The sequence below is a fragment of the Malus domestica genome, chromosome 15 (genome assembly GCF_042453785.1).
Source record: "Malus domestica chromosome 15, GDT2T_hap1".
Lineage (NCBI taxonomy): Eukaryota > Viridiplantae > Streptophyta > Magnoliopsida > Rosales > Rosaceae > Malus > Malus domestica.
In genome coordinates this window covers 13,392,354-13,419,803 of record NC_091675.1, presented here as the reverse complement: position 1 = coordinate 13,419,803, position 27,450 = coordinate 13,392,354, and the positions used below count along the sequence as shown (strand labels likewise).

The 27,450-nt window shown below is 37.2% G+C and overlaps 6 protein-coding genes, 1 long non-coding RNA gene and 1 other non-coding gene across 11 annotated transcripts; 3 read left to right on the top strand and 5 right to left on the bottom strand.

Moving 5' to 3' along the window:
• The first annotated feature begins 4,295 nt into the window (after nucleotides 1-4,295).
• Nucleotides 4,296-7,023, top strand: LOC103400420 (protein BUNDLE SHEATH DEFECTIVE 2, chloroplastic-like). Its single transcript, XM_029094082.2, has 5 exons — nucleotides 4,296-4,471; nucleotides 4,558-4,655; nucleotides 6,040-6,103; nucleotides 6,344-6,440; nucleotides 6,715-7,023. Exons 1-5 carry the CDS (start codon nucleotides 4,414-4,416, stop codon nucleotides 6,791-6,793), a joined length of 396 nt encoding a protein of 131 aa, XP_028949915.2. The 5' UTR covers nucleotides 4,296-4,413; the 3' UTR covers nucleotides 6,794-7,023.
• Nucleotides 7,024-7,210: 187 nt separating this feature from the next.
• Nucleotides 7,211-10,115, bottom strand: LOC103400421 (heme oxygenase 1, chloroplastic-like). Its single transcript, XM_008339070.4, has 4 exons — nucleotides 9,203-10,115; nucleotides 8,085-8,308; nucleotides 7,569-7,676; nucleotides 7,211-7,480 (listed from the first exon to the last, which is right to left on the bottom strand). The coding sequence occupies exons 1-4, from the start codon at nucleotides 9,630-9,632 to the stop codon at nucleotides 7,388-7,390; spliced, it is 855 nt and encodes a 284-aa protein (XP_008337292.3). The 5' UTR covers nucleotides 9,633-10,115; the 3' UTR covers nucleotides 7,211-7,387.
• Nucleotides 10,116-10,870: 755 nt separating this feature from the next.
• Nucleotides 10,871-13,983, top strand: LOC139192309 (uncharacterized). 4 transcript variants are annotated; one of them, XM_070814221.1, is made up of 4 exons: nucleotides 10,875-11,756; nucleotides 11,876-11,924; nucleotides 13,160-13,217; nucleotides 13,328-13,983. In XM_070814221.1, exons 1-4 carry the CDS (start codon nucleotides 11,463-11,465, stop codon nucleotides 13,341-13,343), a joined length of 417 nt encoding a protein of 138 aa, XP_070670322.1. In that variant the 5' UTR covers nucleotides 10,875-11,462; the 3' UTR covers nucleotides 13,344-13,983. The 4 variants fall into 4 exon arrangements, 1 of the variants encoding a protein (XP_070670322.1); XR_011576355.1 differs by having other exon boundaries at nucleotides 10,876-11,756; nucleotides 11,839-11,924; XR_011576356.1 differs by having other exon boundaries at nucleotides 10,871-12,932.
• A 222-nt stretch (nucleotides 13,984-14,205) lies between these two features.
• Nucleotides 14,206-15,819, bottom strand: LOC139191697 (uncharacterized). Its single transcript, XM_070812694.1, has 4 exons — nucleotides 15,748-15,819; nucleotides 15,494-15,548; nucleotides 14,917-15,236; nucleotides 14,206-14,721 (listed from the first exon to the last, which is right to left on the bottom strand). Exons 1-4 carry the CDS (start codon nucleotides 15,817-15,819, stop codon nucleotides 14,206-14,208), a joined length of 963 nt encoding a protein of 320 aa, XP_070668795.1.
• A 563-nt stretch (nucleotides 15,820-16,382) lies between these two features.
• On the bottom strand, nucleotides 16,383-18,623 carry LOC139192310 (uncharacterized). Its single transcript, XR_011576357.1, has 3 exons — nucleotides 18,467-18,623; nucleotides 16,487-17,001; nucleotides 16,383-16,410 (listed from the first exon to the last, which is right to left on the bottom strand). It is a non-coding gene; the product is annotated as an uncharacterized lncRNA (long non-coding RNA).
• Nucleotides 18,624-20,293: 1,670 nt separating this feature from the next.
• On the top strand, nucleotides 20,294-20,375 carry TRNAS-GCU (transfer RNA serine (anticodon GCU)). Its single transcript has one exon. It is a non-coding gene; the product is annotated as a tRNA-Ser (tRNA).
• A 416-nt stretch (nucleotides 20,376-20,791) lies between these two features.
• Nucleotides 20,792-22,333, bottom strand: LOC103424919 (peroxidase 25). Its single transcript, XM_008363005.4, has 4 exons — nucleotides 22,017-22,333; nucleotides 21,722-21,901; nucleotides 21,438-21,600; nucleotides 20,792-21,276 (listed from the first exon to the last, which is right to left on the bottom strand). Exons 1-4 carry the CDS (start codon nucleotides 22,215-22,217, stop codon nucleotides 20,855-20,857), a joined length of 966 nt encoding a protein of 321 aa, XP_008361227.1. The 5' UTR covers nucleotides 22,218-22,333; the 3' UTR covers nucleotides 20,792-20,854.
• A 1,232-nt stretch (nucleotides 22,334-23,565) lies between these two features.
• LOC103415742 (SPX domain-containing protein 1) lies at nucleotides 23,566-26,453 on the bottom strand. The gene is made up of 3 exons (XM_008354037.4): nucleotides 25,944-26,453; nucleotides 24,939-25,065; nucleotides 23,566-24,246 (listed from the first exon to the last, which is right to left on the bottom strand). The coding sequence occupies exons 1-3, from the start codon at nucleotides 26,238-26,240 to the stop codon at nucleotides 23,801-23,803; spliced, it is 870 nt and encodes a 289-aa protein (XP_008352259.3). The 5' UTR covers nucleotides 26,241-26,453; the 3' UTR covers nucleotides 23,566-23,800.
• Nucleotides 26,454-27,450: the final 997 nt, after the last annotated feature.

Sequence of the window (27,450 nt, the reverse complement as noted above, 5' to 3'; positions counted from 1 at the left end):
CAGGTAACAGACAACCCTCTATCTTTGTCTCTTCAACCCTCTATCTTCTTCTCTTCTTCAAAACAACTCCCTCTAACCCTTCATCTCTCCTCTGCACATCTCCCTCTATCACTCCTTCCAAGCCACCACGGTAATTCTCCGTTTTCATGCACAAAAGTTCTGGGAAAGAGGCTCGCGTCCTTGTCGGTGGTGACAAAGATCAACGGGTCAGTATGCACAGACGCAGAGCGAAGAGACGAGGGCCGCCTAGCTCTGCCTAGCTCCGCCTAGCGCTGCCTATCTCCGCCTAGCGCCGCCTAGTCGGCCGCCTAAATCCTCTCCGATTTATTAAACATTTTGCCCAAAATCGCCACGGAAGCCCACCGCTCAGCGCCTAGGCCGATTTTTAGAACACTGCAAAATATATGTATCGAATTATATGTGTACCGAAATATATGTACCAAAATGTGTATCAAAATATATGGACTGAAGTATGTGTATCGAAATATATGTACTGAAGTGTGTATCGAAATATATGTACTGAAGTATGTGTATCAAAATATATGTACCGAATATGTGTACACAAATATATGTATCGAAGTATGTGTACTGAAATATATGTACCGAAGTATATATATACCAAAATAGAAATATATGTACCAAAGTATATATATATACCAAAATATAGTACTGAATCATGTGTACCGAAATATATGTACTGAAGCATGTGTATCGAAATATATATACAAAGTATATGTACCAAAATGCAAGTAATTGTAAAATTCTCAAAATATAATGTAGATCACTGTGGTTCATATGTATAAACCCGAAATAGAAGGTTGTCGATATAGTTGAGAGAGAAGACCATCATCTTATACAAAGTGAGGAAGTTAGAGATGTCTGCAAGGGAGGGTCATCACCTTATATAGTTATAGATCAATATGAAATGTCAGAACTTAAGTGTAAATCTTTGAATTTCAAATGAGTAATAATTCTGCAACATCTCTCATGAAAACAAATATTGTTCACTAACATAAAATTGGAAGAAAGAAAACCATAAATCAATGGAAAATAGAAAAATGACGTGGAATATGCATGCTGACATATAATAGCGTTAAATGACTAAATTCAATTCTTAATCTTATACCAAATATTAATCAAAAGTTCATCTTCTCCAAAGATTACACTCTAATTTCCTATATCGTTAATTATAGTTTGGATCGAGCTTTGGAAATTATTTGTAGTGTAAACTACCTCCTTCTATCGTAAATTACTACGTATAATATTCAGCCTTCAGTCCAAAGAAATGATTATTCTCACATTTTTATTTTTCATCTTTCTCACATTTTAGTTTCATTTTTCAAATGTCATTTTCATTATTTAAATTTTCACATGAGGTATAGGGGATATGTGTCCCACACTCTTGTAGTGAAAGAGTCAGAGGACAAAAACCTTGTCTCCAAACCAACCGTGATCGTCGGAGTCTTGCTTCAACAGTTTGAGCAGGCTACGATAGCAGGGCTGCTGTTCTTGTTGATAGGCCCGACCACTCTCGGCCATACAGCTACCGTGGACCACCAGAAAACCTTCATGGCGCCGTTGCGTGCAACGGTGCAATTTCTCTTCACCATGCTTTGTATCAAACACGTGGCAGTTCATAAATGATGCACAAAAGCAAGTTCCTATACAAGTTTACACATTCCTGCTACCATAGGCTGGTGGCGTTGTACGCCTATGGAGCACTGTACAACCACCCTCGCGAGGGATTGGTGGTGGACACCATGAGTGGTGCTGTATGGCGTCGGCATGTCTTTGAGGATGTCGATTATTTTTTTCTCGTTGGCCACCGTCCAGGCAGCAGACGACTACAATGGAAGGTAGATTTCATGGCATCCTTTCCACCTACTTTAATACAAGTTAAAACTTGATTAATAATTGTAATAAAAATTTATATCCTGTAAAATATGCTACATCATTTGATGCACAAATTTAATACAAGGATTTGGTGTATGTAGCACTACCCTATAAATATAGGTACCTAAAACATAAGGGTAAATACTTTATCTATGTCTATATATATAAAAGTTCCTAATAATATAATAATACATGAAAAATAATTTACTTACGAAATAAAAAAATGTTTGATTCAAAATTAATATATCTATAATTTACATAAAGCATAGATAAATTATTTGCATACGCATATATAATAATAACAAAATGTGCCCCATAAAAGAATGTTGGACTCAAGTCGGGAGCAAAGGCCATTCATCAGACGGGACGTCAGAGCATGCAGGCGGCATAGAGTATTTGCGAAATTTTTTTGCAAGAATATGTATAAACCGGTGAGTCTCTACAATTCTACTCGGACCGGCTTGGACTAGCTCGAATCGGGTGGAATCAACTCGAACAAACTTGAATTGGGTTGGATCAGCTCGGACCGGCTCGACGCTTATCAAGGTACCTTATGATATACTTCCAGTTTCATTGACGAAATTAGTATTAGCGTAATATGTTTTATTCACTACACAATCCAATGTCGTATAACTTCACATTCTCGTTGGCCACCATCACGGCAGTGGACGACCACAGTGGAATGTGGATTCCATGGCATCCTTTCCACGTACTTTCCAGAAACAATAATCACTATACCACGCCATCCAATATGCCCTGCACGTGGTCATATTTTTGGTTTCGTTTGACAACACCTTCATTGCTTATCAAGTGCATGATAAAAAAAAATTAAAAAAAAAAAGTTTGAAAACTTTGAGTTTTAAATAAGGACAAAATAAAGGGTAAAGTAAATAGTATCAGGATTGACTTTTTAGTGTAAAAATGTGATTTTTCGTTAAAGTGAATAATACCGTGAAATTTTCGTTAAAATTCCCTATAAAAAATGGCATTATGTGTCTTATCCAGAACATCTCTGAGTTTTTAGTGACTTGTGCGAAATTTATAACAATGTCCCTTCTTAAGATAGTTTTTTAGAAAGAAAAAAAAGTTGGACAATATATTGATACTAGAAAGCAATAACTTAAATTAAAACAAACTTCAAGACTCAATGATTATAAGTTTACAAATGTCATTAAATAATAAGTAAAAAGAATAACATTCACTAAATAATCAAAAGCAATTCAATCTTGAACCACAAAACAAGAAAAAAAAGCTTCAAAAACTCTTAGCTTTAAAGTTTCACTTGAACATATAACATTATTATATAATAAAGTAAAAAAAATCAAAAATCTTTTTTAGGGTGTTGTTATTGACACTCCAATATCTCATTGTGCACTCTGAATTTTTATAGTTAGAAATAATTTTTTTACCCTTCTAATGATTTCACAACGAGATTTTAAAATTCTAATAAAAGCATTTTTTTTTTTCATATGGCATTATTACATATAAATATTAGATGACAAAATTTTAGGGGCCCTTTTATATTTGGGGGTTGCTTCCCCCAAAGGCGACTCTAGTCCTATCCCAGTGGATGTATTTGTTTTCTTGGGAGGGCTGTGGTTAGGCGATATTTATGTTGCGGATTCGATGTGTGGTTCAGTTCATGAACTTTCATTTGACTATGCTAACTACACTCCGAGTGGAACTGTGTGTTTGTGCGATTGGGATGGTAGTGACTCTGAAGTAATTGTCTTGCACAAATATAGTTTTGAACAATGAATTCTATCTTGTCTAGTGTGGAAATATGATTGCTTGTCAATATCTGTTAGAGAGGTGGTACAAATCCACTCCCTCACATGCAGCGAAAAAACTTTAGTTAATTACGGGTGCTACAAGCCCTAAAGATGCGTTACTTTAGTTGTTTTGAAAAGTAAGTTTTAAGATATTTTCTATATATAAGTGTAGAAACATGTACTGCATAAGACTAATAAAAGACCTCTCACAATCTAGAAGTGGTAACCAAATCTGTACCAGTTTGCAAAAGTAAACCAACTCTAAACATTTTGGATGAAAACACGAGGTTTGGCCAGGGTATGTGGGCAAGTAATGTACAAGTGAGCCATCACGATTCGCTTATCATCAACTAGAACGCTGATGTTTTGATTGAACACTCGCATGGCCTTTTCCCTTGTTTCGTTGCCGATGAACTTGACTTTCCGTTTACCCCCCACCCCCACTGTCATGGGATCATGCCACCGTCGAGTTTCTTGGCATCAGGATTGTTGGAAGAACCATGCTTGCCGGCTGAAAGAAGACAAATGCTGCTGAAACCCAATTGAAACGCAGCGTTTTGTTTGAGCCGCAACGATTTCATTTTACCAAAGGGCATTGAGGTAATTAAAATGTCTGTTTAGTGTTTATATAAAGGAGTACCTTATCCTCTGTTTTATTAGAGTCAACTCTTCACTCTCCAAAGCTTCTGAATAAAGGCCGTAACTTTCCTACTCCAAAAGAGAGAGACTTTTGAAAAATCCTCTTCGAATGGCAACCTCTCTTTCTTTCACGCCTCTTTGTTCCTTCAATTCCATAAACAAACCAAGTACTCTCTCTATCCTCTCTGCAATTTTAGTTGATTATTTTCTGTTTCTTTTTGTTAATTCAGTGAACACTTTGATTTTTCTACAGGGGTTTATATCGAAAATTCGACTGGCGGGAAGGTTATTCGGGTGAATGAAGTGTTTCGGAACTCGAAAGCTGCAAGCTTTCAGTCTTGGGAGGTCAAGGTGAGGCATTTCTGACCAACCCATTTTTCCAACATTTGAAAATCTTGCTTTCCATTGATTTCCTTTGCTAAAGCACCTTTTTTGGCTTGGACCATTTTATGTACTTGTTTTGTGAAGAAATGTATAGAACTGAAATGGGTTTAATGAATTGAGAAATTAGTAGTGTGAAACATATGTTTAATGACCAAAAGATTCCTTAGTTTCTAAGTAAATGTCTTTATTTAAGAGTTGAGGTTTGGAAGTTGGTTATAACTAGGGTTGGGCAATGGTTATGCGGGCGGGTAACCGCGGTTAATTTACCCATAACCATTTATGCTCATACCCGTATAACCGTTTACTCGTTGGGTAATTGCCTAAACGGTTATACCCATACCCATAACCGTTTATAAACGGTTAACCATACCCATAACCGCATACTCATTTAACCGTAACCGTTTAATACCCGTTTGTCCATTTATCTTTTATAACCCGTTTATCTTTTTTTTTTTACCATTACCCTTTTTCACCCGTCTACATGTTTTTTAACAACTTGAAAATTAAAAAAAAAATTGTCATAATTTTTTTTTTTGACAATTAAACACTGTTATAGGCATAATTTTTTTTTTGACAATTAAACACCGTTATAGGTACATTCATCATACATTTTCCATATTTTAATTTTTGAAGTCCTTATACCATTCAAATAATTAAAATAATAGTTTACGGACAATATTTTTAACTGTTACCAATGAAGGTAAATATAATATTTGCTAAGTATTATTGGGTTACAAAAATTGTTTAGAAGACATTTCTGTCAATTTCACGATTACCCGCAAGGAATTTAAATTAATTTGACCAATTCCTTGATGATTAGAATCATCATTCCTGTAGTAGTGTTATTGAGAGAATGACCAATGAATTCCTTGCTAATTTATTGGGTGCTAAGTATTATTGGATCGAGAAAATGGTTTGTGTTAGTTTTACATATATAAAATAAATGGGTAAACGGTTACCCGTTTATAACCGTGGTTAATATCCATAACCGCCCATTTAAATCTCGCGGGTAAACGGTTATACCCATAACCGTTTATTTATCTAAACGGTTACCCATAACCGTAACCGTTTAATTTAAATGGGCGGATAACCGCGGTTACTTGTAACCAATGAGTATTTGCCCATCCCTAGTTATAACTTATGAGCTTGCTAGAATGTTGGGATTGTTGGATGGAATGGTAGGATGTAATCGAAATGGAACCCTGTAACGATTGTCGTTGAAAGTTGCAGAAAGAATTGTTGCTTGTGAATCGTGTAAGCATATGAGCAGAGGACTTTATATGCGAATCGGTTAATAGTATTATCCAAGGCTCTTCTTTTCCTCAGACTTCACTTTGGTGTTGTCTTGCAGGCCACAGATGGTACTCCAACGACCAAAGTGAATAGCATAGTTTGTTCTACATGTGAGGGAAATGGTAAGCGAATAACTCGTCTTTGAATATATCTTATGCTGAATATCGACTCGAAAGCTTCAGAATGAAACATCTGAAAGCATCAGGCAACTATTTCCTCATCGTTTTTTGACTCTCTGGCATGATATATAGCTTCTTGTCTCTATCTTGGAGGAGTTATAGGGCTTAATCGTCCATTGCTTTATAGTATTAGCATCTGAGAATTTCAGCTCACTAGTTTTTTATTTTTGATCCATCAACCAGGTGCGAAAGTGTGTAGTCAATGTGAAGGTACGGGAGTTAATTCTGTAGACCACTTCAACGGACGGTTTAAAGCCGGTGGAGTATGTTGGCTTTGCAGGTAACCATGTTGACTCAAATCAAAATCTAATATCATCGTAATTTACACGGAGGAACAAAAGTTAACTTTCCTAATAAAGGGATCTCATACTTCAAATGCTGCATGCTGTCCCTTCCCCTCATCAAATTGACCAGCTTATAGTTCATCCTAGTGGGAACACTCCCATTTCATTGTTGAGCTCGACTGTGTCTTTCACCTTTCGGAATTCTTGTGCTAGTTCTTTTTCGTATGTGCTACCATACGATCTGACACTAGTAACTATGTTTTCTTGCAGGGGGAAGAGGGAGATTTTGTGTGGAGATTGCAATGGTGCCGGGTTTTTGGGCGGCTTCATGAGCACGCATGACGCCTAGATCGTTGCAACCTGCAAGGACACATACGATCCTTAGAAATTTCTACCAGAACAGAAAAGACCAAAATATGTTGCTCAGTATAGTGAAATGTTGTACTTGGTAAACAAGTCAAGAACTCATTCCTTTGATTAGATATTGTAATATGGTTACTGCATTTTGGTTGAATTACAATGAGAAAGACAGACCGTGATAACGAGTAGTGGCACGCTCGCAATCACCAAACTTGCTCACATGCCATGTTGTGATTAATTTGGAATCGTCAACTTAGCATCTCATTGCATCCAAAAAAACACCACTGGGAACTAGCCTTTAAAAATGAGTAGCGATTTTCATGCTCCGTGGCATTTTCTCCTCTCACACTCCTTTTTATTTTTGTCCAATGATTTTGCTTTGACTCGTTGAATCCAAAAAAATCAATTTTCCTGAAGATTGATCAGATGGAGATCAATCCATAAATTAAAAGGCATAGGCGATATCTTATTTACAATTTCACAATTGTTTTTTGCTTTAAACACAGTAATTGTAACCTCATGTCTTCACAGACAAAGTTTCCAAGATTACAACAGTGGCAGTACAGAGTCATATCAGGTGGCATCATGACAATATAAGACGCAGAATCTCTCCCGAATGTTTGAACGATTTCTCGGTTTCTTCCAAGCAGTGGTTCTTCTCCTCCCTCGTCCAGCTCTGTCGATGCACGCATGTAAAAGTTAAATCAAGCCAAGATATGCACGAAGGAAGATTTTGCAAACGAAGAGAAACAAATTAAATCTACCTCCGCAACTTTATTTAACTTCTCCCGTACATTCTGCAACAGTTGGGGAAGCTCGCCGTCCCATTTGTAGAATTCCAATTCCTTTTTATCAAGTATCATTTCCGCCACCTGAAGTTGGGTGAAAATAAACATAACATGTGTTAATAAGTTGAAATGCGAAAATCAATTGTTTCCTACACACATAAATCAAACGTTAGTTATTCAATTCGCTACCATGCTATGAACCCTTTTTCCCTCTCTCTCAAATTTGTATAATACGAGTATTCTTATGACTGCTTACTATTCAGAAAAAAAAAATGCAGGTAAATCACAAGTGCTGTTAATCCCGGAGACTCAATTTACATGAACAAGGCTAAAAAATAAGTAATTATCTGAAACGATATGTCAGAATTACGGATTAGATTATCCTGGTATCCTTATTCATACACTTAACCAGCTCACAACAATGTGACACACACTATGACATGTTAACATGTTAAAATGAGTGGGCACACTTTCCAGCCATTATTTATGTACCTTTTTCCCAATCATTCGACCACCAGCTGAATGAGCAAAGTATATGTTGTAGAAGTGGCAAATAAATGCTTGAGGATCCTTCTCCGACAGTTCCTTAAGATACTCTGCGTAGGTTACACCCGGAGCAGAAGGTTCTGGTATGGCATACCCTTGCTTCTTAAACCACTCCAAATCTTTCGCCAACTTTTCAGACCTTTCCAATCCAGTATTTCTGAACTCAGCGTCTATGCCAAAAAAAATAAAAATAAAATGCAACGTTACGAATTAGCTCAATCACGTCATACAATAACATACCAATAAGTAAATGTAATTTTGCAAACACTCAGATAAACATGAACTCGGAATCTCATTTCAAGTTCATATCTAAAGGCTCCCATTGTTTCATGATACTAAGAACTGAACAAGGAAAAGCCTTTGCTCATAAAACATGTTTAGGTCATTAAACATTTTTATAAAACATGACAATCCAACGAATGAGCTTGGTTGTTGTTCTTTTGCTCATAAAATATGTTGCTCTGACAAAGTACAGGCTTCAAAATTAGAGTGGCAGAACCAATTGTGTAGGCACCAGCTACTACTCCCAAGTAATTGAAGGAAACCAGTATTTCAAATGAATGAAGTCACGGGTCAAGACAGAACTTATTAACCATCCAACTATATACGTTTATAACAGCACACAAAGAATGTTATAGAAGTTGCACAGGAAACATTCTCGAAGAAAAGCTTTATACAAGACGGTAACTGATATACAGATGCAATAAATAAAATTGTACTTCTTTGTTTATGCAGTATCCCTACACACTCAAAGAAACACCCATGATCAATAATACTTAATGAACACAGATCACTAGCAATTCCTCGGCACTATAAAACTCGAAATCAAACAGTCAAACACGGCGATAAAGCATTCCACACAGCCAAAGCATAACAAGATCATCCAACATCCAACACACATGATCAAAATCCAAACTTTGACAACCATATCAAAGCCAATACCTCCAACAGAATAAACAACACCCACAAAACATTCAAACAAATATAATATCAGCCACAAATTTGCATCAAACACCCAAAATATTCAAACTTTTAATCCAAGACGATAAAAAAAAATTACTCACAAAAAGGAAAGGGGGCTTTTTCAACAATCCCTTCAAGGGTATCATAAACCAACTTGCTATCCACCAAAAACTTCAAATACCCATCAACCGTTGGCTCCCACTTAGCCACCGGCCCCTCCTGCGGCTCCTTCACTTCCTTCTCCCCCTCCTTAGCTTGGTCCCTGGTGTGCAACTTCATCGCCACGAACCTCATCTCCTCCACGAACCCCTTCGCCTCCCCGGGGTACCTCTTCTTCGCCTTCTCCGCCGTGGTGGCTGAAACCACCCCGGCCGCCGCCGCCGCCGCGTTCGTGGGCACTCCGGAATTCATCCTCAGAAACGAAACAGAGAACTTCTTCGGAAAGAAATCGGAGCTCAAAATTGGGGGTAACTTGAACTGGTTTTTGTTGAAAAGTGATTGGGATTGCGAAATCGGGGTTAAAGAAGCCATTGCTGAAAGTCCAAAGCTTGGAGGAAGAGTGAATGAGTTGATTGAGTGTTCGAAACAGATGCGTGAACGGAAAGTTCAGATTAAAAAACCCCACAAAAATTACAAGTCGGTTTGCGGACTCTTAAGTCTTCGAGGCAAAGCGACGGATTAAAGAAAACAAAAACAGCAAATAAATGGAGAATATTGAATGGGATGCAGCGTGGGGTGGTGGGTTGGGAGCGTATGGGTCTCTCTGCGCTTTGTTTCTATCAAGATTCAAACTTTTACAGAAAAGGGTGGCTCTGTTTTCTTGCTTTTTTTTTCTGGGTCGGGATCGTAATTTTACTGCTCTGTTATTGTTGTTCTGGTTCACATTCCATCGGCAATACAGGGTTTAATGGTATACAGAATTCCTATCATATAGGAATTGCCAAAAAAAGGTAATTTTATACGTTTAAAAAAATTAATACAATTATGGCAATAAAAAAAAAAAAGTTTTAACAAAACACTTCCGATACCACTTAAGCAATTTAAATTCTACAATATAAAAATATATAAACTTAATTTATAATAAAATAATATATCAATCAAACGTACCGGTATTAAAGATATCGTAATAATCAATTAAAACGTACCTAACAAATGTTTCTATACAAAAGCAAACGTACCCTTATATAGTTATCTCTATAGATCAAATAAACTTATATAACCTTGATGGTATACCATTAAACGTACGTCGTATCATATTTCCTATGCAATACAAATAAACACAATTTTCATATCTTATTATTAATAACCCTCAAGGATGAACTTCAAAAATCAATCACACAATCAATTATTATATTAATGGGATCCCTTTTAGAAAGGAAAAAAAAGAGAGAGAGAGAGAGAGGAGAAACAAAATGACACGATTGTTTTGGTAGCTTTATCAACTACAATTATTTTAGATAACGATGCCAAAGATTGATATTTGAAATTAATTATTGAAAGTGATCTTTTACTATAGTGGTGAAAATATGTTAATCAATTGCATGACGACGTAGATTTAAATTTCGTCGGTAACTAATCTAACAAAATCTATTAGTAAGGAATTTAAAAATTAAATCTCAAATTTATGAGAACAAGGAAAGAGGCATTTTACGAATACACAAAAACCTTATTTTATTTATAAACTATGTAATACGTTGACATAGAAATTAAAATGATGATGTGGATGAAGCTCAAACGGGCTTTATTTGGAGATGACCAAATTAGGCTGGGAGATGTATGTGGCTCTTGAGGGACTGCTGCGCCGTGGACAATTGGGGTGCGTTTGGTACGCAGACGGAACGGGACGGAACGGGACGGAACGGGACGGAACGGGACGGAACAGATGTTCTATGTTATGTTTGGTACGTGCAGAACGGAACATGATGGTTGTTCCGTCCTGCGTTTGGTACTGCATGGACGGAACGGTACCAAAAGATTAAAATGACTAAAATACCCAAAACCCTTCTTACAGCAACACAGAACATCGCCACTGCTGCTTCTTCTTCTTTATCTTCCACTCTCTTCTCTCACCCTCCAAACCCAACATTCATCGCCACCCCTTCTCCCACGAGAGCCTCGCTGGAACCGTTTTCCTTCTCCCAGGTGCCGAGGTGGATAGCAGGGAACTCTTCGATGCCCTTCTTCATGCCAAAGTCGTAGATTCGGATCTTGGGGTCGGGCAGACCGCGACTGAAGCGGGATTTCAGGTAGGGTTTGTTCTTGATATTTGCTATTCTGATGTTACGACAGAGCAAGGGCAAGGGTATCAACAGTTTCAATTTGATGTTCTGAGTCTTGTTGGAAATCAACCTTGGGTTCCCCATGCAATCCAGATGTTTGATGGAATGCCAAAAAGAAGAATTAAGGACCCAATGCCTAATTTTCTCACCTTGGATGGAACAATTCAAGTCTGGTTTGGCTCTTAATGAGTATACAAACTGTGCTTTGAGAGCTTTAAGGGCAATTCGAATGTTGAGATTTCTATTGGATGAGGGAGGCGTACGAGAACTACAAATTGTCGAGGCTGTGTTTAGGCAACTGTGTCAGTTGACAGAAACAAGTATTAAAATTGTTTCGGATCAATTGAGCATTGTGGACATTACACTTTTGTATCCTGTAAGTCTAGAACTCACTCTCTTGGCTTTAGATTGGAGCAAGTTACATATTACAAGACCACTAATCTTGATCCTTACAGCAGTGTTTCTGCCCTTTGAAGATTTTTCTATTATTTGTAGACATTTCCAAACAGTCTCGAGCAAGGAAAATATGGTGTACCACTTCAAGGTTAGTTATACTATCGACGTAAGGTTGATGCCTCTTATGACTCACACTCATTTCCTTCCATATGAGGATATTATTCTTGCCTTGACATATGCATATTGGAGTTCAGAAGCTATGCACTTACGTAAGTTCATTGCTACCTCTTTTCATAAGAGTGGGTTACTAAATAATGATTTTGCATTGATTGTCTTGCACCTGCACCTTAAGCCGGTTGAGAAATTCATGGAAATATTTGAGAATGTGTGGATAAGCTGGATGACACTACTTATTAGTATGAATCACAAAGGGGCGCCGAACATGGAATCTCTCATTAAGTTACAGAGACTTTTACCATTCACAGGAGTTATGTTTAAGTACAACAATCCAGTGGCAGCCACCTACTTTAGTTTTGAAAATCAAAGACATGTTTGTCTTATCTTTGGTATTGATTCCATTGCTTTGAGAACTGCTTTTGAAAAGTATTGGGATAGTGAGGACTATGTAACATGGTGCCACTTCAATGTCACATGTAACGTTGATCTTATGGCAGCTATGTTTGTGACTCATACGACTCATGTTTTTTTAATGGAGATGTATTTTTCTGGTCCTACTACTTCTATGTCTCCTACTCATGTTCAGCCTCCAGTGACCACTTTTGTTCATGGTTTGCTTTTTCACCTTCATAAGCATGAATTAGATAATGTCTCAGTGGGGATGATAACTCAAGTTGCTGCCACCCTTAGTTATTGATTGAATGTTAATGTTTTGTTTATTGCCAAATGGGTTGAGAAACATATAGTTTTCGTGTCATTGTTCACATGGAGTGAAGTGTTGAGCAGAACTTTTGTTGTTGCTGATCTTTTTTGTCATCATGCCAAAGTGCAAGTTCCCTTGGCAAATATGAGAGCCATACTAGAATTTGGAAGATGGTTTTCTCGGGTGTACATGGAAATTATTACTAATGGCTGGAAATTGTATTATGTTCGACGTGAATGTAGTACCACTTCATATATTTTTCACAATGCCATGGACGTAAGTGTTGTCTCCTGGTTAGATCAAATTCTGTTATCTTTTGCTCAATGATTCACTCAGTTTCATCGTCCATTGTTCATTTTGGTTGACCTATAATTTCTCAACCACACACAGTTCATTGCATATGTATGTACTTTAAACGTACTGTTAAAAGAGAGAAAAGCAGCAAATCATGAAATATTCTTTGTTGTTTGATCAATCGCTTGATAACTATTTACCTTTCTCAGGCCTACGAGTGAATTCCCCCATCCTTTATCTCGTGTCAAGCAACCAATTGGATATAGAGTGAGTCTCATAAGATATCCTTTTCTACCTAACTGATAGTGATCTATATTGATGCGTTTTTTTGCCGGGCTTATATTATGTAATTAAACAGATTTTTCTTTTCTTTCCAGGTATCATATCAATTAGTCGATGCATTTATTTGGCTAGGAATTCGAGACATGACTAATGAGTTTAGGAAGAAAATGTTGAAGCTCAGACCTATCACATATTTAAGTGGATACTATAGTTCTCCTCCTGACGTTCCAATACTCTTTGATTACTCTAGCTTTGGTGAACATGATCAATATTCTTTATGGGGAAGGAATACAACCATTACTTTCACGAGGTGGACAGGGGTCAAACAACACAGAGTGGAAGAGAAGTGTTTATCTGATTCACTTATTCACCTACCAGAGTAATGAACCTGCTGTCATGTGGTTCCTCACGAGTGATGGAGCATCCGCAGCTTGGATCAGACCTGTTTGCTTGGTCGTAGACCAGAGGGCAAATTATAGGATGCTTAATCTGGAAGTTTTTGCTATTTGCAGTTATGAATCTTTCTGATTTCTGATAGCACGGATGATGTTAACAAACATGATAACAGTTACTGTAAATGAAAAGGCTGTTTTTCACTACAATTTTACAGTCCAAAAATTGCATATTAGCGAGGCATCTCACCTCCGGAATCTAGCACAGAATCACCTGCCCTGAATCACCCTGTAATTGAGAACCAAGTCCTCAGATTTCTTCTATATATAAGCCCACACCATGGCTAAGTTTAATGATATTATCTTATTCATGAGAACCATGTAATGGTTGTCATGCAAGGATGAAAAATATATAAGTTTAATCATATTATCTTGCTAAAGCAATAAACATGAAATATCCAGAACTTAAACATGAAATCCCAAATTAAACATTCATCCTGACTTAAGAAAAGAAAAAAAGATAAGGTCTTACTAAGCCCTAGAAGTTGATATAGTTCATATCATACTAAACCCCCTAATGCTCAGATGCCATCCATAAACATTTTAATGAAATCTGGCTTGTCAGAGTCATCCAGGGTACACCAAAAACTAAACATATCAGTATCTTTCACTAACTTCATTGAAATTTTCAGCACCTGATCGTATGGGATACCCATGGCCTTAAGTTGAGAAGGTAACTTGGCTTTAGCTTCTCTTAAAGTAAAACTTTCCCCTAAATTCTTCATTTCAGTAACTGCTTTATCCCAACCTTCACGAATAACAACTACAATATTTGCATCAGCATCATTCTTATTCCTCTTCCTCTTCCTAAGAGGTTGAGATGCACTGGATGTACCAACAGAAGGAGATGGGGTAGGTGAAGTCGGAGGCATCTCGAAGGTCTCATCGCAATCCTCATTTTCCATTCCCATGTTTTCCATTGCATCTGCTGCTGATTCAGCCATACTACCCGTGGCTCGGTCTCTCCCAAACACCGTACACAAGCGTGGATACAATGGAAATGGCTTATTTGGTTTGTAATATGCATTAGGATGTTTCTACAATAAGAACCCAAAGAAATCAAAGTTATGACTTCAAAGAAATCAAATATTGAAATTGAATAATTTAAAATAAAATTGAACTTAGTAGAACCTGTGCATTTAATTGAAAAAGAATAATTTGGTATTTAACTACAAATGAAGAAAAATCTTATTAAAGCAATTAATTGAAAAAGAATAAGAAACAAAATATACCTTCACCCACAGTTGTAGTACATCGTCACTATCCACAACAACACATTTTTTTTCGTCATTCCAACCAAATCCAGAGGTATTCATCATGTCATATGCAGAGGAATACTTTTCTTTCAGACGCTTCAGCTTGTTTTGTATATGCTTTGGCTCTATATTAATGCTCGGAATCATCTCCCTCATCTTGGTGGCAACCATTACAAATGTACCAGCCTTAAAACTGCCGGTCTCACACCTAACACCATCAACTACCATCTCCTCGAGGATGGTAAGCAGCACATCCTCCTCATTATCATTCCAATTACGTGAGGTGGCCATATAATCTATCAAAGAAGCCATAATATTACATATGAAAAACAAAGAAACATATTGTTAGTGGAGCAAACATGATGCAATTACGTTAATATCTACCTACAGCTTTTTACAAAGCTAAATTACTTCCTAGTGGACAAGGTAATCAATTATCAATTTATTATCCATGTACTAAAGGCTACATGGCAACACCAAGGGATAGCACTTACAAACAAAAATTTTAAAGATCGTAGAAAATGCACTTAATAAACATAGAAAATGCACTTACACCAAGGGATCTCAATTACCACATTACAAATCCACTTAATAAACATCTCAATAGTCTTCAAACAATGAAAAACAATTACAACAATCATCTCAGTAAAATGTCATCAAACAATAAAAGATAATTACAACAACTACTATGTCAACCCATTTTCAAGCCCTCCTTCCTCTCCACTCATCATATATTTCTCTTGCAAGATCATCCCTCCATTGAGTCCATGTTTGGCTTGACTCAACGGTTTCAATGTAGGCTAATACTTCTGGTAAATCTTCCCCTATAGGCAATTCATCAAATGCAAGCCTTGCATTTTCCTCAGGATCAACCGCCATGTACATTCTGATAAAATTATGAAGTAAACTACATGCAGTGATCATTCGTCCCTGAATCTTAATTGGATAGTAGGAAGGACTTCGCAAGATAGCCCAACGTCTTTTGAGGAGGCCAAAACATCTCTCAATGACATTCCTAGCACGTGAGTGTTTCATATTAAAATATTCTTCATGATTCGTAGGTGCCTGTGAATTGCCTTTCCACTCTTGCAAATGGTATCTAGTGCCTCTATACGGTGCCAGAAAACCCTCACCATTCGTATATCCGGAATCAACCAAATAGTATGTACCTACATTAGTTGATAATAAATTTTAGTTGTTGGCCAACAAAGGTAAGGAAGAATACTAGGTCTTGTCTATCTTACCAGTTGGGACCTTGAGGCCATTAGCTCTAGTAACAGCGTCACCAAGAACTCTCGAATCAGTAGCTGATCCCTCCTAACCGGATAACACATATACGAATTTGAGGTCATGTGTGCATACGCCTAACACATTAGTTGCTATATGACCCTTCCTTGTTCTATATCTTGGTCTATCGGCCTCAGGCACAGTGACCCCTATGTATGTTCCATCTAGCGCTCCTAAGCAACCCTAGACAAAAGAAAAACTTATATTAATTACCCACTACAAATAATTATGTTATTAATGAATTTACTATGATGCTTACCTTAAAGCACTTCCATCTCGATTCCGTGCAATCCTCCGGGATAGGGGTTGGTTTTGCAAACAACACATCTTGCAAATTGAGCAACGCACGCAATACTTTGCGAATATACCGACTAATAGTTTCACCAGACCTAATGAATCTAACTTGCATTGACCTATTTTTATTGTGATGGGCTAATATGTTAACAAAAGTAGCAACTTGCTCCTCTATTGTAACATGACCATCATCTACCAACCCACCACGAGTTTGTAGTAAATCACATAAAACTGCAAATGCATTCCTATCCATTCGCAGCTCCCACAAACAGTTAGTATCACTCAATTGCGTGATACGATTTATTTCCTCTCTCCTAACATGAAGTCTAACAAATGTCCTTTGCTCTAAACTAGCTTTTTCCCGTTGTCTTCTTTGTTGTTGTCTATACCTCAACAATTGGCAATTCATACTAAAGACTTGTGCCATTATAATCCAAACGTTCAAAAGAACAAAGAATTGATTCTCATATTCATCCATACCTTCACATGAAAAAAAAAAACATACGCAAGATTCAATTATTGAATGAATCAAAATATGATACTAAATTTTCAGAAACATCGAAAGAACCCTAATAGGAATTGATAATGATAAAAGTGTCCAAACTAAAACCTGGGATGACATATTGAACCACAAAGAGTAAATTGCAAATAAGTAAATTGCAAATAAAAAACAAAGTCAACATAAGGTCAGTGGATACTATACACAGTACACTTCCAAGTTTCATACATTTCATCTGGTGTTCGATTTTTCAGGAAGTTGTGTACTTGAGCAACTGTTTCAGTTTTAGCCAATTTCATTTGGTGTTCGATTTTTCAAGAAGTTGTGTGCAACTGTTTCAGTTTTAGCCAAGACCAATTTTATAGCTAATTGATAGTTCCATGTCCTGTATCTGCTATATGATCGATCTTCGGTTTAGGATCTGTGGGACTTGCTGTGAGTTTCTTAACCTTTTTGTTGAGTTGCCGAGAGTTTGCTTATTAATGATGATTTTTTAGGTGTTAGTAAATACACTTTTTCACTTTAAAAAGAAGGAAATGTGAAGTCAAATTCTCAGATTAGTTGTAAGCACTGCATGTTCACCAGTTATTTTTTAACATACACGATTCACCAGGTAATAACTTATACAAAATATGTCGATGCTTAACCCAATATTTTCTACTAAATGAACACGAATATGAACTTAAATTAAATTTGAATGATTTTGCTTTATAATATTTAATTTAATTATTCATTTTTCATGCTCAACTGGGGTTTCTTAATCCCCAAATTACTCAACTAGATGCGGCTTGCAATCTGGATTAGGTCGCTGAGAAGGAGCAAGAGCCAGAGGAGCATCTAAAATTATTGGTGTTGACATTAACCCCGATAAATTCATCAAAGGTTCTAGTTTATATTTAATCCAACAGAACCCAATCCAACAGAGGAAAATCCAAAACATAATCCAATCTAACAAAACCCAAAGACATCAGATTTGTACATTTCAGCACAAAAAAAATTGAAACTTGAACACTGAAAAAAAAAGAATCCATTAATACTAGAGACATGAATTAGATTCAGATACAGCTGAAACACACAGCTGAATTCAAATACAGACAAAATATTCAGATTGTTGGTACAATTGGTCTAACTATCAAAACAACAATAACTATATTAAAGAGTTACATTAGTCCATCTGCAACACACACAAAACAGAAATCTATGCAAGGGATACAAATTCTATACTAAATGCTCAAAGCAGATAACAACTCCCAGAAACATTCACATATTAAATCTAGAACAAAATAAGAACAGGGAAACAATTCGAAGCCAAACCGACCTCATAAACCACGCAGACCAAGACAATTAAGCAGAAGGAACACAGAGATCAAAACAATTAAGCAAGTCTATCAACATATTGCACAAAATATTCAGAAAATCCCAAATCCAAATCCCTAATCAATCTACCTCTTAATGCAGATCGAACCTGGAACGGAGATGCAGAGCTGAGAAGTTCACGGAGAGGCACACGGAAGAGGATGAGTTGGAAGTTTACGATGGGGAGATGCAGGATGAAGAACTTCAGCGCAGAGAAGAGAGGAACTCAACGGCAGAGAAAAGAGGAATGAAGGATTAGGATGAGGAAGTTTGCGATGGGGAGATGCAGGATGAACTTCAGCGCAGAGAAGAGAGGAACTCACCGGTAGAGAAAAGAGGATTGAAGGATTAGGGTTTGTTGTATAATTTAAAAGGTGTAAATATTAAAAAAGCTAAGGGGTATTTTTGTCTAAAAAATTATCATTTTTGTGTTCCACGGGATGGAAAAACACGTTCCGGGGGGGGGAAGGGAGAACCAAAATCTAACATATTTTCGTTCCGTGGGACGCGCGTTCCACATAATTTTAGCGTACCAAACGTGGGACGGAACGGTTCCGTCCCACTCTGTTCCGTTCCATCCCACGTACCAAACGCACCCTTGGGGAACAGTCTTTTGACTCAATTCCATGTTCTTTTCTACAAGAAGGACAAGAAACGCCGCGTTGGTTTAGGTTTTTTTTTTTTTTTAATTGTCAAATATAAGTTTTATTGATAGAAGAAAATGTAAAAGAGATAAATTTAAGGGTAAATCTCAGTTTACTACCCTTAAGTTTTGTGGTTTTCAACATTTAGTACATGAAGTTTTTTTTGTTCCAGAGTCATACCTAAAGTGTTAATTTTGGGACAGTCTCATACATCTGTTAGTCTGGTTGTTAAGTCTTCCGTAACTGATGACGTGGCATCCATGTGGACAATTACTGGATGCCACGTGTCATTAAAAAAATTTAAAATTTTAAAAAATTAAAATAATTAATTAAAAAAGTAAAGAAAAAAAACCAGCTTCTTCCCCTCCACCCTCCACCCCATCCGTCTTCTCCACCCGAGCACCAGACGAATGATGGAGAAGAAGATTCCAGAGATTCAGTTGCACATTGAACAGAAAGAGGATCTGACAATTGTAAAGCGATTTTGCACATCTTCATCTGAGTGAGGGACAACTTGCTTTTGAGATGGATAACAAATAAAGTTACGCAACAAATAATTATTTGAGAGAGTTTTAGCATCTGATTGACTAGAAAACACTTTTGTTTATAAAAAATAGTTTTTGACATGTACGCTTCTAGAAAATTCCCTAAAGAGTCTTAAGTATTTCAAAAATTTTGTGTCAAACGTAGTCGAAAACACTTTTAGTTGTCAATAAGTGTTTTTAACTCTTCAAGAAGCAATTTTAATCATTCTCTTATTTACTCAGTTTCAAGTATCCCCATTCTTAATAGGAGAGGAACTTACAAGTGAAAGTTGGATATGAAAATTTCAATTAGACTTAAAATTCCTAATTACAATTTGATTCGTCTTGAAGTTATACATATACTTAGTAAGTACAAGTTATATACTTGAATCCAAATATATCTATGCACAACCACATAAATAACGAACTATACTCGTTTGGAAGTACTTTTGAAATGACTGAAAACTTTTTTGAAACCAAGAAACCAATCCTTAGTAAAAATCCAAGTAAATCTTGGAAAAACACTTTAAATGAGGCCTATAAGAAGCACACACATATATATATATATATATATATTTCTTCTTCCACAATGCACTCAAAGTGCTTTTGGAACCCAAAATAAATTCCACCAAAAACACTTTCAATCATTTTAACAGCACTTTCAAACGTGCCCTACTTCATTGAAATTTCCTTCTTTTAGAGAACTTAAACGTATTATTAATTCAAGGGGAAGACCAGTAGACAATAAAGACGCTTTGGCCGAGTGGTTAAGGCGTGTGCCTGCTAAGTACATGGGGTTTCCCCGCGAGAGTTCGAATCTCTCAGGCGTCGTTCCTTTTTCAACTTTTATTTATTAATACTTTCAGAAGTTCTGGGCTCTGTTGTATATGGGCCCCAGAATACTTAAAGTTATATGAATGTTATTGCGCGCAAAAGAAAAAAAGGCCCAACCATTACTTTCCTTTTTCTATTTTTCTTATCACAAACTAATTTTTAAATCACTTTAATCAAAACTATGAGACTATATATTCAAACTCGAGTGTAAAAAGACGAGCGCACAGCTCTGCAGTCTGAACCACTGCCTAAATTATATCGGACAAAAGACCTTTTTCAAGAAAAAAAAGTTAGCAAAATTGATTTCAGTATTTTTATCACACTGCTACATAATACCAATTTTATACATACTATAACAAATATTTTAATAAGTAATATCAACGCTTATTAATGTCAATATCACACTCAGAATATTTCCCACACAAACAAATTTATTTTTATTTTACATTATTATACGTGTCACCTTTCTGGATGGATTAATTAAATTTTGAGCACACTTTCCTAATCTCACCTTGTGTACCAATTTTCACCTCAATGCTACCCATTTTAATCATAGCTTTTGGGAATTCAAAATCAAATCTAAACCCTAGCAATCCCCTAATGTTGCCAGCATAGTTTTGCATTATCTTACGCGTTGCGTCATCACCCCAAAGCCTCTGATCCGACTCCAAAACTGCATTTCCATCCTTCACATTCTTGAAGAAGCTCACATCAAACTTGGTCTGGCTTCCTCTGTCCAATGCCACCGGCTTCGTTCCGTCACCGTTCATCGGGCACAGAGCTTGGAGTTGTGCTAGGAATGCTTGATTTATGGTCGGGTCGGAGTTGCCTGTGGCTGTGAAATTGTAGAGCCGGTATCGGATAAACTGGCAGTGCGTTTCGCCAATGGTATGTCCCCCTGCACGCAATTCCCCATTAATATACGAGCTTTGAAACTATCAGTTTTTTTTTTTTTTTTGGACGTCCGTTCTTTATTATGGTACATGACTGTTGTTGACATGGTGATTTCATTATCAATAACATAGTAATAACAAAACGTATCAGATAGAGTTTGATTACCAACTAGGGTTACGAGATCATGATCGTCGAGGCCTTTAGCAGCAAATTTTTGCCTTTGCACGGCAACTGAATCAAGAGGAGAAGGTAGGTTTGAGGCTTGAGATGACAAAGAGACCCTGCCATCCCTTCTTCCGGTAGGCACCGACCAACTTGGACCGTCGCTCTGAAATGAATAGACCAAGAAAAAAATAATTAGAAACCGCTAAACATCAGGAGGTGAAAAAGCCTTTATATACTGTTAAGCAAATGTTTAGGATGCGCGTAATGAGAGGCTAGTCAATTACTAAGTCAACAGAATCTCGAGCAGCCAATGCAAGAATATCAGCACACGAGACAACTCCAGGACACAAGGCCTCTACTTGAGCTTTTGCATCATCAATCACTTCGAATCCTTTCAACCCTTGATTCGGCAAGGCATTCCCCTCCGATGAAGCGCCCTTGATCAAAACTGAACCGTCACAACCCTGCAGATCATGAACACAAAATGACTCATGTTACCAAAATTAACGAAGATGCATATATGGGTTAGGTTAGTCGGCTAGAGCAATATGCTAACATAAAAAAAATGAGAGCAAAAACCTGAACGAAGCAGTCGTGGAAGTGAAGCCTGAGCAAGCCTGCAGCAATGGTGGGATCTTTGTTGTAGTATGATTCAACTGTGGATCTCACCGTGGCCTCTGCTTTTGGACATGAGGAAGAGTAGAATCCAGCTTTCAGTTGACCTTTTGCAGGCAAAACCATTACCAGAATGATAAGCAAAACCGACACCACGGCTTTCATATCTGCTATGCACAAGAAAACGCAAACCCAATTGGGTTTTAGAAATTTAAATCTATATTTCTAGTTCACTCTTTCACTACCAAAACATGTACCACTACTCTTGTTTATAAGTGGATTTGCTTGCCTTGTTTCATTGGATTTGCTTTAAACATCTTTTATTAGTGGAACGTGTGGGGCCCCATATATATTTAAACTTTAGGGGGAAGTAGGATACTTCTTGTATTTTGGTCCTACTCGACCTACACTAGACTTATTATGAGAGAAACTTGGGTATGACAGTCTGACCAGCTGGATGGTCACACTCACAAAATAATAAGCTTCACAATATTTATATACCATCCAACTCCACGTAAGTACATCATTCAATTCACACAGTTCACCCGTTGTGAGGAGAGCTCAACCAGCTATTGATCAGGCTGCCATACATAAATATTCTCATCGGTAATGAAATAGTGAGATTTGGATTGGATTTCACTATACATATGCATCATGCAGGTTGTATTCAAATGTGAAATGGATATAATGGGGTAGGCGCTTTGATTCTCAACCTTTATTCGTCCACGCGTTTTTCCCCTCTTTTGATGAAGTTGTTTCTTCGAGTCCCTTTTCTCTTTTCATCAACTTGGAGTTCCCATTTACTATTTTTGGTTAGAAAGTTTGATGAATAATGCTAATATGGCGGCAGATCAGTTGGCGTCTTTCAAATCTCCGGAGATGAGAGATCAGTTTTGGATCGATAGACTCCCATCTTTGCTGGTGTATGTTCTAAATAAGGATGGTCTGCCTTGCTCTCCTTCGAGCTAAGGTTTTAAGTGGTGTAGGTGGGGAGACGCCTTGCACCAGGTGCATCATCCTTCTCCCTGTATCAACCTTACGCTACTTTTGTTTGTAAGAACTCAGTATGGTTCTCCTTTGTTAGTACGTCTGTGGGCTTTCGTTTATAGTCTTTGGCTTCGCCCCGGTAATGCAATTCCAATTGTCCAAAAATAAAAAAAAAACTAAAAAGAATTTAAAAGAGTTGTTATTAACACTCTAAATAAGACATCATGCATTTCTTTTTTATATAAACAAAATCAATACACGATAACCTTTTTAGATACTAATAACAATTTTCTAAAAAGAGTCGATAATGAACTAATCGCTACGTGATCTGAAATAAAAACAATGAGTCGATAATAGGCAAGTACTAAGAAAACATCACGAGCAAATGAATCTTGAGATTTGAATGAGAAACATTTTTCGTTTGACAATCGCACCATTTAGTCATCCATACGTACGATATAAACGAATGACAAAATTGATATGTCACAGATAGATACTAAAACCAAATATCTAAAGATTTTGTAGGTTGGGGAACATTATACTTATATTAAGCCAAATAGTTTATTTTTCAGAACTTAATTATACTACTGAACAGTCTGAACTAAGTCCAGCTAACATTTTGCACTTTACATCTGTGTTAGTATATAAAAAGCATGCATAGCAGATGCATTTGAAATTTTAAAAATTAATTAACAGAAACAAAAATAAAAAGGGCAACATACTAGTCCCCCAAATTTAATTTCCATAACCTATCAATCTAGCTACTTAGCAACTTGTTCCAGAACAGGGGCTTTTTTCCATGCGTCTTCCAATCCGCTGGTTTGCAGCGGCGGCAACGAGAAGGCGCTAACCGTTGAGCTTCCGCTCCGAATTTCCTTCAACGCGCGCAATGCCGATATTGTACTTTTCATGTACAAGCTCTCCATATACTCTATCTCTGAAAGTTCTCTGGATACTCTGCTAATGCCATCACTCTTGGTCGGGGCAGAAGTTGAAGGATTGCGCCCGTCATCCCCATAAGATCCTTCAGTTGATACGGGATGTTCGTTCATGGAAAAGAGCTGGTCAAGCGTTATCTCACACTCCTTCACGAGCTTGTAGAGCAAGTCGGTGGTGAAGAAAGGCTGTTGCAAGACCTTCTGGATAAAGGGCAAGCGCATAAGAGCACCTGTTCGTTTATCGTACTTCTTCAGTATCTTTACCAATCCTGTTAATTAAGATTGAGCTCGTTAAACCAAGAAATATTTCTATCGAATGCAGGTCAGAACCTCCAAAATAAATTTAGAGGAACATCTACATCGATTCTAACAAGGCATCAAACCCTGCAGCAGTCTCTTCGCTTGGGAAAATATAGAATTCCATTCGGAAATTAAACGCATGAAGAATCAAGGCAGCAGTCCCGTCAAGTTACATACAACTAGTATTCATCCACGTATAATATTTTTCTTTTGATGAAAGTCTGTTCAACAAGAAGTATTTGATAACTTTAAAATACATTCCTAGATTAGCTGTTCGTCATGTAACTTGTCAAATTTAAGATACCTAAACACTCATCATTAGTACCCAAACGAAAATCTTTACTTTCTTACAAACGTCATTGAGAACTCAAAGATTTAATGCTAAACAATGAGGATCTCATTTAATAATTAACAATCAATGTTAACCAAGCATATAGATAATCTTTCGATGGATGTTTTACTAATCTTGACAAAACATTTCAAGTTCGATATAGCTTATGATAATCGTAAATTCCTCGAATTTGAATAGTTTGTTAAAGGGTTCTCATGTCAATAAATTAAGCATACGCAACAACAACGAGCGGCATATACTTTTAATCAGTTTAAGATTGCGGAATCTAAAGCAAACAAGTACAAGATCAAAAGCTCAGCAATACAATACCTGTATAGTTGAGGGCGCTGTAATTCTCCAACAAAACCATCTCTCCATGGAAGTCCACAATCTCCTTGCGGATCTTAATAATCTCGTCGCTGTAAGGCTTTGCTTTCGCTACTCTGTCTTGTATCTCCTGCATTCACACACAACACATTCATCTCCTGATCGAAAAATAAGAAAATTCGCAATTTCAACATTGCATTGTAGTAACTAACTAACGACCCGCGACACAAGGACTTTCATGCCACGAGAGAAATCAAATGTTCTGCACCTAAAATGGGTGCATTGACACGTATTTATAAACTTAACTTTTCTTAACTTATCGTAGTCAAAACTTGACTAGGCCACAAAGAGGTGGATGATTTGATCTCACCACGAGATGCGTTTATTGCGAATCCCAAGCTAATTATGCTTTGCCATGCGAAAACGTTTAGATGCGTGAAAATGCGTAGTTTGCTTGGGATACTGTCACAGTTGCGATCCCATCACCGTTAAGTTGCCCACCAAGCAATATGACGCAAGTTAGCACTAATTTCATTTCCGGTACCAGACGGTGTTTCTTAACGGAGATACCGCAGCCTAGCACCTCAGCCATACAAAGTGAGGTGCGAACCCGTTGAAGGTGACAGATGGCAGCCTCTCACACGCATGATTATATTTGCGGTTCACAAGTGTAACGGCAAGGCGCCATAAAGTATAACGGCTAACGGCCATTCGAAAATGAACGAGGAATAAAGATTCCGTGTGCGCAATGCACACAACGAGTAAAAGGTGTCGTTTTGGAAAATTAAAGTCGAAATTAAGAAAATAAACTAGCAAATTAAAGTGTTGAACTCCAAATTTAGAGATAAATCCAGCAAATTACATTTCAAAATTTAGAAAATCAGCGATAAATATAGAATCATGTTACTTAATTAGCCTAAGACTCTGTTTGGTTCCGGAGAAATGAAAGCTGAAAATTTTCTCAGGAACCAAACAACTGGAGAAAAAATTTAAATTAGAAGACAATACCTTCAATCTAATAATGTACTCTTCCTCCTTCTCGACGAAGAAGGAGTTAAATTTCTCGAGCTCGTCCTCCAACAACTGAATGAAATTGATCTCCGCCGCGGAAATGTCCTCCTTATTGCCGCCGTCGTTAAAATCGGCGGCGGAGGGGTCAATTCTGGGGCGCTTGGCGGGGCGGTCGGCGGCTTTGGGTTCGATGAGCTTCAACCTCTTCTTGAGCTCCTTGTAGGACAAGAACTTGTCCCGCCATTCCGGCAGGGTCTCGTCGATCTGGTTGCTCAGGCTCTTACCGAACTTCATCTGAAAATATTTTTCTCTTTGGTTAGAGAGAAAAGGATTGGAATTTTCTCGGGAAAATGGGGAAAATGGGAGGGTGGTAGTGGAGGGTAAAGTGAGGGGATATAACGGTAAGGAGGGAATATTCGGAGGGCTAATGTTGGAATATCCTTTAGTTTTCAATGAGTATTATTCCCTTTTCATTTTCTCAGTTCACAGCATGCGAGATAGATGCCTGATTTATTATTTATTTATTTATCATCTGGCTCGAGGAGTGTAGCCGGAGCGAGTGATCCGAGTCCGAGTGTGGGGCCCAGTAGGTGGGAGTTGAGGATTTGGATCCTCTCCAATCTCACAACCCGCAATACACGGATTGAGCAATTCAGATCGTTCAAGGAAGACATATGGGCGTTAAAGAAAGATACTGTGTGTGAGCGAGCAAGTGAAATGGATTAATGAAAATTACAAATTTAAATTGACTGGTTCGAATTGTTGAATCTTTAAGCTCCGTAATGAGATCTTAAGAGAGTCTCAATTCGGAAGTTGATAGGGCTTCAAACCTTAGGTACCAACAAGGTGGTACTGAAAAATTGCTAGTTAATCGCTAGTTCATATATAACCAACATCTCATAATCTACGGATCAACAAATATGTTTTCTTAAAAATTAATCACCTTTATTTTGATCTACACCCTACAAAGCTCGTATAAAGCACCATTTTATGTGTCAATTTTGACCTCTTTTTCACCTTCTTAGAGGCAATTCCACAAAATTTAAGATCTTATTCGTGAAATCTTATCAAATATAATTTAATTTAAAACAGATTCCCATTTTGCTGAGCATAAATATAGCAAAAGGCCATTAATTCAAATTTTGTGATGCAATATCAAGGACCCATCATCTCAACACTCAAGTGGTCTCCAATCATTTATCAAGAAGGTGACATAGCCACGAAGATTTTTCCCTACAAAAGAAGAAAAAAAGAAGTAAGCCGAGTCGATGATTTGTGGAAGACCCGAGAACCCAAGCCAAATATATAAAAGTAAAGAAAATTTTCAATGTGCCATATTCAGTAAGATGTTGTTACTAATACACGTATAATAAAAATAAACGGCTAAACATATTTAGATGAGATTAAATTTTTTGCGCCAATTATTAATGCATAAATAATATATTTTTTTAAAATAAACAAGTTTGTACCATTGTCATAAGAAAAAAAATTTATAATTTACGTA

Bases quoted from the DNA above. Each gene is read 5' to 3' on its own strand.
- LOC103400420 (XM_029094082.2), top strand. From the start codon at position 4,414: ATGGCAACCTCTCTTTCTTTCACGCCTCTTTGTTCCTTCAATTCCATA. The intron at 4,472-4,557 runs GTACTCTCTCTA...ATTTTTCTACAG, and splicing joins CAATTCCATAAACAAACCAA to GGGTTTATATCGAAAATTCG. The intron at 4,656-6,039 runs GTGAGGCATTTC...GTTGTCTTGCAG, and splicing joins TTCAGTCTTGGGAGGTCAAG to GCCACAGATGGTACTCCAAC.
- LOC103400421 (XM_008339070.4), bottom strand. From the start codon at position 9,632: ATGGCTTCTTTAACCCCGATTTCGCAATCCCAATCACTTTTCAACAAA. The intron at 8,309-9,202 runs GTGAGTAATTTT...TTTTTGGCATAG, and splicing joins AAAAGCCCCCTTTCCTTTTT to ACGCTGAGTTCAGAAATACT. The intron at 7,677-8,084 runs GTACATAAATAA...ACCCAACTTCAG, and splicing joins GTCGAATGATTGGGAAAAAG to GTGGCGGAAATGATACTTGA.
- LOC139192309 (XM_070814221.1), top strand. From the start codon at position 11,463: ATGCAATCCAGATGTTTGATGGAATGCCAAAAAGAAGAATTAAGGACC. The intron at 11,757-11,875 runs GTAAGTCTAGAA...TATTATTTGTAG, and splicing joins ACATTACACTTTTGTATCCT to ACATTTCCAAACAGTCTCGA. The intron at 11,925-13,159 runs GTTAGTTATACT...TACCTTTCTCAG, and splicing joins ATATGGTGTACCACTTCAAG to GCCTACGAGTGAATTCCCCC.
- LOC139191697 (XM_070812694.1), bottom strand. From the start codon at position 15,819: ATGGCGGTTGATCCTGAGGAAAATGCAAGGCTTGCATTTGATGAATTG. The intron at 15,549-15,747 runs GTATTAGCCTAC...CATTGTTTGAAG, and splicing joins TAGGGGAAGATTTACCAGAA to ACTATTGAGATGTTTATTAA. The intron at 14,722-14,916 runs GTATATTTTGTT...TTCTTATTGTAG, and splicing joins TACTACAACTGTGGGTGAAG to AAACATCCTAATGCATATTA.
- LOC103424919 (XM_008363005.4), bottom strand. From the start codon at position 22,217: ATGAAAGCCGTGGTGTCGGTTTTGCTTATCATTCTGGTAATGGTTTTG. The intron at 21,902-22,016 runs GTTTTTGCTCTC...CATGATCTGCAG, and splicing joins TCCACGACTGCTTCGTTCAG to GGTTGTGACGGTTCAGTTTT. The intron at 21,277-21,437 runs GTAATCAAACTC...AATTGCGTGCAG, and splicing joins TGATCTCGTAACCCTAGTTG to GGGGACATACCATTGGCGAA.
- LOC103415742 (XM_008354037.4), bottom strand. From the start codon at position 26,240: ATGAAGTTCGGTAAGAGCCTGAGCAACCAGATCGACGAGACCCTGCCG. The intron at 25,066-25,943 runs GTATTGTCTTCT...GTGTGAATGCAG, and splicing joins AGTACATTATTAGATTGAAG to GAGATACAAGACAGAGTAGC. The intron at 24,247-24,938 runs GTATTGTATTGC...CTTAATTAACAG, and splicing joins CAGCGCCCTCAACTATACAG to GATTGGTAAAGATACTGAAG.